This window comes from Phallusia mammillata, chromosome 3, assembly GCF_965637545.1.
Source record: "Phallusia mammillata chromosome 3, kaPhaMamm4.hap1.1, whole genome shotgun sequence".
NCBI classification, from domain to species: domain Eukaryota; kingdom Metazoa; phylum Chordata; class Ascidiacea; order Phlebobranchia; family Ascidiidae; genus Phallusia; species Phallusia mammillata.
In genome coordinates, this window is record NC_137254.1 from 12212301 (window position 1) to 12221790 (window position 9490).

General features: G+C 41.7%; 1 protein-coding gene across 1 annotated transcript; it reads left to right on the forward strand.

Moving 5' to 3' along the window:
- Positions 1 to 3058: 3058 nt before the first annotated feature.
- Positions 3059 to 9490, forward strand: LOC145219533 (uncharacterized). Its single transcript, XM_080086886.1, has one exon. The coding sequence runs from the start codon at positions 3059 to 3061 to the stop codon at positions 9488 to 9490; it is 6432 nt and encodes a 2143-aa protein (XP_079943012.1).

A 9490-nucleotide genomic window follows, 5' to 3' on the forward strand; every position in this document is an offset into this window, starting at 1 on the left:
TGAAAATGTTGGGCTCTGTATCTTTTTAAATTCTCTAACCAACTGGAAACAAAAAACAAGAAAACAATTATAGTGCTGTAGCCGTAGAAAAAGAATATATTTTTTACCATTTAAAACACATATATGCATACATACAAAAATTCATTGTTACACTTAGAGTATCACAGAATGTATGATGGAGAGTTATTTACCTCATTATACCCCGACAAAGCTGGCCATTCTTGACATGCAATTTTCGGACTAGGATTAGAAGAAAAATAATTCCTTCTCATAGAAAACGTTTGATTCATCATATCAGAATTTTTGCGCTGATTTCTCAATATGTCAAGCTGATTGACAGCTCCAAGCGCCTTCCCATCAATTTTGTTGTCTAAAATTTACAAAGCAGTATATTACGAGGATAAATATATGTATTTTTCATTCTTCTCCAAAATTTAGCAGCAGAAGTTTAAACACTATATTTTTGACTGACTGATTTGGATTATGACACATTGGCTTACCATAAAAGGCTTTGCAAACACTTTCTCGTTCGCTTTCATCTTCGTCTTTCAACGCCAAGGACACTGTATCTACAACTTCTTTAACACTGAGGTTCATGATTTCACTAATATTTAAGTTTCAGATGTTTAAAAAGGTTATTCGCGCAATATTTCCTGAGAAAACAAACAGAAAGTATCAATAAAGTTTAAAACCACGCGACACAGTCAGCATTTCGCTAAACTTTTCGCGCCACTGGATATATCAGGGATCAACATCTATGAGATTGGATAGTTTAAGCTGCAAAAACAACATCTTAAATCACTTTTGTGTAAAAATGTTACATTGATAAAATAACACAGCTACCAGAACAAAAGCGAAATGACAAAATTGATTGCACTTTAAATGTGTAAGGCCTGACATGGTCTTTATTTGATGATGACTGATGTTAAAATGTTGTGCCATTCCTTTGAGAACATATGCTGTTTCCAGTTTCATCCTGATAATCATCAAAATAATATATCTGGATTAGTACCAAAGCAAAAGGCAATGTGATAAAATTTATTGCAGTTTAAATGTGTTGGGCATAGCATGGTCTTTATTTATACATGACAGATTTTAAAATTTAGTTACATTCTTTTGAAAACGTTTGTAACTCAGCAATTCGTGTTACATCTCTTTTCGCAAATATAATCTGTAGATGTTGGCAATGGTTTATTTTTGTCATACATGCACATCTAAAAATTTGGTAGCAAATTTCTTACATTCAATCGCCACCTGTGTCGTTTTTTTTTCGCCTTCGGAAAGTTTCTTTTTTCATCATGTTTTCAGAAGTAGTCAAGTTGATGTACCAATCAATAAAAATTATTTTAAAAGCCTACACTTCACGTAAACACGAAAAAACAGACAACAAAACAGATTTTTTTTCTATCCTTTTCCATTGTAAACGCCGCACTCTTACTGGTCGCGTTCAAGCAGAACGGATCTTAATAAAAATCGCAGTGTGCAGTCTCTGCTTAGTAGTCTATGGTCTCACTTATTTCAATTGCTTTCTAGGAGGAATTGGGATGCTCTCACATGTGTGGCCTAGACACGACAGGTGCAGCTTACTGCTATTGTTCTCAAGGATACTTCCTGACGAATGATGGCAAGACTTGCCTTGGTAAGTCACTGTTAAAAGTCTGTTCATAAATTGTTTCAAAAGTTAGGATTTGTTAAAAACACAGTTACATGGGTGCTTTGAAATTTTAGTCTAAGCTGTGAGTCATTGTAAATTGCCATCTAAAGATTTTCATCTATTTGTTAGAGGTTATTCCAGGTATGAAGTCACTGATGGAGGTTTCTCTTGTGTCAAGTCTCTGCCTGATGATGTTGATCATTCTCATTCTGACTGTTGTTATGGTGATGAAGAAGAAAGATGTGAAGAAGAGTGTGATTTAGACAAAATGGAAAGAGGAAGGAAGAGTGGAAGAATGACAATGTAAAGACCTAAAAAACAAACTGATCATTATAGTTTATATTTACACAGAATGCATTTAATTTTCGTGTGGTTGTTTTAATACAAAAATAACCCACTTAAATTGACTGGTTGATAAAAGTTGTCTATGCGAGTGATATAAGGTTACAGTCACCTTTACTGCTATGATAATTAGAAATCAGTTATTTTACTATAAGAAAACACACCTGGAATAATCCTAATTATCAAAATTTTGAAGAAGTTTGGGATGTTGTCATTGCTTTGTTTAAATGGGAAACAAAATTGGTTCTTGGGCAGTTAATTTAGTCATAGAAATCAAACTTAGTGTTACGGACAAATTCACAATATTTAAATGTGATTTTTATGCTTTCTTTCCCAAGTGCAACCATGCGTTACGTCTATTCCCAAGTGCATTGTTCTTTGTTAGTTTTGGGCCAATCCTAACTTTTATATGTGGTCATGTGACTAAAACGTGCTTGGACTTAGCCACACCTTGTTCTAAAAGTGCAGTTTGTATGTTTTAGTGCAGTAATCTGTTAGAATCGACTTAGTTTAAATGTTTGTGTGTTAACCAAATGTCAGCAAGTTTACAAGTATGTTAATGTATAGCCATGTGAAGTGTTTCTAGTAACTTTTCGTTTGTTATTGTTGTTTGAATGTTTAGACGATAAAGCCAACACCATAATGTCAAACACCTAGGTACTGTGAACTTCAGAAATCTCAACTGCTCAAGTGCTTAACTGTCTCAATTTCCTCTATTCTGTATAGTCTTGACATCCACTGTGGCGCAATTCAGCTGTTTTGGATCTTGGATACGAACTGTATTTGTTGTCATTCGTGCACTGTTCTTGCACCTTCATCGCCATAATATAACACTGAAAACCACAGTTTGTGCAGTCTAGAGGGCAGTTGTGAATTACTGACTCATTGTACCTGATGATGGTACCAACGAAGGCATTAGCCTAGGTTTGCCTAAAGTGAGCTTAGGCCGTGACTAGTCCTAAAATTTTGGACGTCACATCATTTCTGAAGAAGCCAGACCCCTTTCTATTAAGAAAAGGTGTCTGAAATCTGCTGTCTGGCATTAGTGGTGTTGCAAATACAATGCCTGGATCAAATTCTAGCACATCCTCTCATGAGGATGTGGACGGAGTGCTTCAAGAAAAGTTGCATTTCTTGAAATCATCTCGGAGTGGGCATTTGGGTGCTGTTACCAAAGCCGAAAATATTGTTTGTAACTTAATGCTAGATGTTTCTAATATCAAGGAAGTACCAGCTGCAAAGGAAGCTTTTGATAGTTCACTGACAAAGTGCTTGGACTGTTGCAAGGAATACCATTCTGTGATTCCAGATTCACTCTACTCTCAGAAACAAGAGGCAGTGGACAAGATCAAGTCCCTGGAGGAAAAAGGGGACAACATAAATTCTATGTATCAAACATTTCTACAAAATGCTGCTGTGGAGTTGGGTTCTACTGGTGGGCATTCGAAAAGCTCACATCACTCAACTGGGTCAAGATTGTCCTCTAAATCCAGTTCACATCGTTCTAGTAGAACAAGCTCAAGATCTTCACACCACTCACACTATTCCAAGGCTCCTAGTTTGAAATCATTCCGCTCTTCTTCTTCAATATCAAGCAGAAGCACTACATACTCAATGAGGGAGGTGCGGCGTGCTCAGCTAGAAAACAAGCTGACAGAGTCAGAGGCACAATTAACTCTCCAAGCATCAGCTGATGCTGTTAATGATGCACTGATGAAAGCTGAGGAGATAAAACGTAAGGCCAGAGAAGACGAGGATGCCTTAAAGATGATGCTTGAAGATGAAAAGGAAGAAAATGCCCAGCGAAGAAGGGCAGAAGAAGAGGCCATAGCCAAAAGAAGAGCAGAAGAAGAGGCAAATGCCATGCGTAAAAGGGCAGACGAAGAGGCAAATGCCATGCGTAAAAGGGCAGAAGAAGAGGCCATAGCCAAAAGAAGAAGAGAAGAAGCTGATGCAGAGAAAAGGGCGATTAGAAGAAAAATGGAACAGGCTGCAGCTCGACGGAAAAGAGAAGAGGAAAGGGCTGAAGCAATTTTAGCCAAGGCAAAAATGGAACATCGACAAAAATCTTACAATGCACAGTTGAAAGTGCAGCGCAAGAGGCATGAGGTTGACCTGGTTGTACTTGAGGCTGAACCAGTGGGATCCTGTGATTCTCGTCATGAATACAGGTTGGATATGCCCCCACTAAATCAGATAGATGACGCCACGGTGGGAAGCTCTGCTTGTCTACAGCAGTCTGCCCATGACCTAGCTCCGATGGACTGTCCAATGCCTGGTGAAATGCATACCATTTCTGGTTTCACCCCTCTAGCCACAGCAAAGCTGCCACAGCCTGAATATCCTGTCGCTCATCCAGCAGAACAGCTAAATGTTTCTGCCGATCCATACTTGCCTGTATGTACACAGACAGACATAAAGCAGGAGACTCACAGTCCTTCTATGGGGCCGGTCTCCAAGTACAAACCTCAGCCAGATGAGAGCTTCACCAAAGATGACTTTCACTATGGAAAGGCCATGGTGGACTTGGTGGAGAGTACGAAAACCATGCTGCATGGCTTTACACTGCCCAAAAGGGGGCTCCCAAAGTTCTATGGGAATCCAATGAATTACCACAACTTTATGAAGAAATTTGATGAGATGATCACAAGGCATTTTCCTGATCCTGCTGTACAACTTCAGTACCTTGTAGACATGTGTGAAGACAAAGCCTATGATGTTGTCCATGGATGTTGTGCCACGAGCCCACCTGAATTGGGTCTTGCTACTGCTCGGGAGTTGCTGAGAGATAACTTCGGGCGCATGGACTTGGTGGTAAATGCACATGTCAAAGAGTTGACCAAGGGTCCACCAATTAGGACTGGGGACAATGAAGGTCTTCGTTCTCTTGCTACAAGTATGACAAATGCTTTAATGGTTTTTCGATCTTTGGGTTGTGAGTCACAGTTGGACTATTCCCAATTCCTAGTGGACATATTTCAGCGACTACCCAAGCACATGCAAAATACATTTGTCACAGAGGCCAGTTCACTCTACCGAAGGAATGGGAATGTGACATTCAGCAATCTGACATCGTACCTCAACCAGAAGGTGATGGATTCCAACAACATGTTTGCGGATGCATTGACAACAGTTAAGGAAAGGGATCCAAAGAAGGACAAGCCCCAGAAGAAGAAAGAACATGCTGTGTTCTCTGCACAAACTACTTTGGGCTCCACATCATGTGAACATGTTGACAAACCTAAACCTCCAGATCAAACAAGGAAGAAGAAGCCACAACCATGTGTGGTTTGTAACAAACCTCATCCATTATGGGTATGTGATGAGTTCCAGAAAAAGAAACAGTTTGACCGTTGGACAACAGTCAAGAATAACAACTTATGCTTCAACTGCTTTTCACCAGACCACATGGCAAATGAGTGTGTCTGCTCCAGAAAGTGCAAGTCTTGTGAAAAACCACATCATACTCTACTTCATCGTGATGAACAGCGAAATATAGAAAAAACATCCACATCGACTGAGGAAAAGAAGAATGCTGAAAGTCCCAAGGAAAGCTCAACGACATATGTAGCCACTGTTACTACACCCCCTGCAGGAAGGGACAGGGTTAGACTCAAGGTGGTGCCAGTACATGTGTGGGGAAGGGATCTGAATCGTGTAGTGGAGACATATGCATTTCTGGATGAGGGATCTGACACTACATTCTGCACGTCAAATCTGAAACAGAGACTCAAGCTTGAAGGAAAACAAGTTTCCAGAAGACTTAATGGCATAAGTGGCAGTAAGGATCTGCAGGGATACGAGGTCGGACTGTCCCTACAGGGGATTCAAGAAACAGATTCAATCCGTATTGAGAATCTACTGACGGTGGATGCTCTACCAACACTGAAGAACAGTATACCTACAATGGAAGATGTAAAGCATTATTCTCATCTGAGGGGATTGGACTTTCCAAAGTTACCTGATGCAGAAGTGGATATTCTCATTGGGGCCGGTACGCAGGAAGCCCATTCTATCAGGGAAGTGCGAACCGGGAAGCCAAGACAGCCAACAGCTATTCACACTGGACTTGGGTGGACCTTAGTTGGCACTGATGCATCAGAGGACAGTTGCAATGTTAACTTCGCCACAATTGGCAATAATGAACTACATGACATGTTCCAGAAGATGTATAATCATGACTTTATGGATGACAAGTGTTCAAATGATGTCTCTCTATCTATGGAGGACAAAAGGGCACTCGCCATGATGAATTCGACTGTGCAAAGGAAAGGCAAGCATTATCAGCTTGCGCTACCATGGAAGAATAAAAATGTAAAGCTACCTTATAACCGTGGAACAGCCGAGAAACGCCTTCTTGGTTTAAAGAGACGATTAAAGACAGATCAGTCACTGTTCCAGAAGTACAGTGAAAAGATTAATGACTCGCTGAAGAATGGTCATGCCAGGAAAGTACCAGATGGAAAGGATCCACACCCGGGAAAGACTTGGTACATTCCACATCACTGCTGCACTGGTGGAAAGTTTCGGGTTGTGTTTGACTGCGCTGCCAAGTATGCAGACACATCCCTCAATGAAAATCTCTTACAAGGACCTGATTTGACCAACAACCTTGTTGGTGTTCTTCTTCGTTTTCGCCAGGAGAAGATTGCATTGATGGTTGACATTAAAGGAATGTTCCATCAGGTTTTTGTGGACCCAGATGACTGTGATGCTCTGAGGTTTTTGTGGTGGCCAAATGATGACTTGTCCAAGCCACCTGAGGATTACCAGATGCTGGTGCATCTTTTTGGGGCAACTTCTTCTCCAAGTTGTGCCAGCTTTGCATTGAGAAAGGTTGCTGAGGATAATGAGAGCAATGCAACAAAGGAAACAACGGATACTGTCCTGCGGAATTTTTATGTAGATGATTGCCTGAAGTCGGTCAAGACTTTAGAGGAAGGTTCCCAGCTAGTCAAGGAACTGGATGAGCTACTTAAGTGTGGAGGATTTCACCTTACCAAGTACCTGAGTAACAGCAAAGAACTGTTAATGTCTATTAATGAAGATAACCTTGCTCCATCAGTGAAAGACATGGACTTGGATGGATTGCCAATCGAGAGAGCTTTGGGAGTGTACTTGAACACTGGTACGGACTGCTTCGAGGTCAAAGTGAAGTTGAAACCAAAGCCCTGCACAAGACGTGGAATTCTGTCAACAATAAGTCAGTTGTTTGACCCCATGGGGTTTGTGCAACCCTTTATCTTGCCAATCAAAAAGCTTATGCAAGAATTATGCAAAAGAAACATAGGATGGGATGAAGCTATTCCCACCGAGTTTGAGGTGGCCTGGAAAAAGTGGCTGGGCAATTTATCACTGCTGGAATCAATTACTATTCCTAGATGCTTTAAAACAATGGACTACATAAGTGCTGAGCTCCATTGCTTTTGTGATGCAAGCGAAACTGGTTATGGAGCTGTTTGCTACCTTCGCCTGGTAACTGGTGGTTCCTACCACTGCTCATTTGTGATGGGAAAGTCCAGAGTTTCCCCTTCAAAGGCAGTTACCATTCCCCGGCTTGAACTCACTGCAGCAGTGGTTGGTGTTAAACTAGCGCAGTTTGTGATTCGTGAGTTGGATCTTGAGTTGGAAAAGGTTGTGTACTGGACAGACTCCACTTCTGTGCTTCAGTACATCAGAAATACATCACGCCGCTTTCCGACGTTTGTTGCCAATAGGCTGGCTGTGATTCAAGCAGCCACAGAACCAGAACAGTGGAGACATGTGGATACAAAGCAAAATCCTGCAGACATTGCATCTAGGGGTTTTTATCCTGACCAGGTGGACAAGGCAAAGGCATGGTTATCCGGTCCATCATTTTTGTGGAAAGAAGAAAGTTGCTGGCCAGAACAGCCAGCTGTGTTACAATTGCCAGAAGACCATGAAGATGTTGAAGCCAACACAATTGTAGTAGAAATTGTGCAAAATGGTTTGGACAACTTGCTAGACAGATACTCTTCATACAATGCTGTACTCAAGGCCACTGGTTGGTTGTTGCGGTTCAAGCAGTACATGATGTGTAAGTTTTCAGAGAAATTACGCAAACCTGCACCCAAGGCAGGTCTGCTGACGGCAGAGGAAATGGAAACAGCTGTCCATCAAGTGGTGAAGCTGGTTCAGCATCAAGCATTCGGATCTATGTCATCGGATCTTAAGGAATACCAGAGCTTTTCCCACTACTTGGAATCTCAGCATTCGAATGGATTACATATTCGAAACCGGGCTCTTGGTAGACTTAGCCCTATGAAAATAAATGGCACTATGAGAGTGGGAGGTCGCCTACAACATGCAACTCTGCCAGAGGACATGAAGCACCCTATGATCTTGCCTAGTCGTCACCATGTTACTGGGCTGATTATACATCATTACCATCAGCGAGAAGGACATAGTGGAACTCAACACGTTCTAGCAGCCACCCGTGAGAGGTACTGGATTCTCAAAGGCCAATCATCTGTTCGTCACTACTTGAAGGACTGCAGAAAATGTCGTTTTTGGAAAGCACAAGCTGGTAGGCAGTTGATGGCACCCTTGCCGGTTTGTCGTGTTGAGTCTGGACAGTTACCCTTTACTCATGCAGGGGTTGACTACTTTGGCCCTCTAATGGTAAAAATTGGACGCAGTCATGTGAAACGATATGGCTGCATTTTTACTTGTATGGCTACAAGGGCTGTACATTTAGAGCTAGCTGGCTCACTGGACACTAGTTCATTCATACAGGCACTTCGTAGATTTGTGCTGAGAAGAGGATCTACCACTAAACACATATATAGTGACAATGGAACCAACTTCATTGGAGCTGACAGAGAACTCCGCGAAGGGATTAAAGCATGGAATCAACAACAGATACATACAGAGCTACTACAAAAGGGAATTGAATGGCATTTCAATCCCCCAGCTGCCAGCCACCAAGGTGGTGTATGGGAGAGAATGATTCGCTCTGTGCGAAAAATTTTGCAGTCACTGACTGGAGACAAGATATTGTCTGAGGAATCTTTGAACACCTTCCTGATAGAAGTGGAATCGATCTTAAACAACAGACCACTGACACCTGTCAGTGATGATCCAAAGGATGGGTCTGCTTTGAAGCCCATTACTTTGTTAGCTGGTGGAATTGAAGCTACATTGCCACCTGGAGAATTCATCAAAGCAGATGGCTACAAGAAATCCTGGCGCGCAGTCCAATGGTTGAGCGACCAGTTTTGGAAGCGCTGGGTGAAGGACTATTTGCCACTTCTGCAAAAACGCCAGAAGTGGTTGCAACCTGAGAAGAACTTTGAAGTTGGAGATGTTGTGTTGGTAATGGATGCCAATACAAAACGAGGAGTATGGCCCAAAGGACTGGTCGAGGAGGTCTTTCCAGATCATGACGGGATGGTGCGGAGAGTTCGAGTCAAAACTTATGACTCAACTTTGATGAGGGACATCCGAAAGCTGTGTTTACTTGAATGTGGCTAA

Coding starts and splice junctions, on each gene's coding strand:
- LOC145219533 (XM_080086886.1), top strand. CDS start 3,059: ATGCCTGGATCAAATTCTAGCACATCCTCTCATGAGGATGTGGACGGA.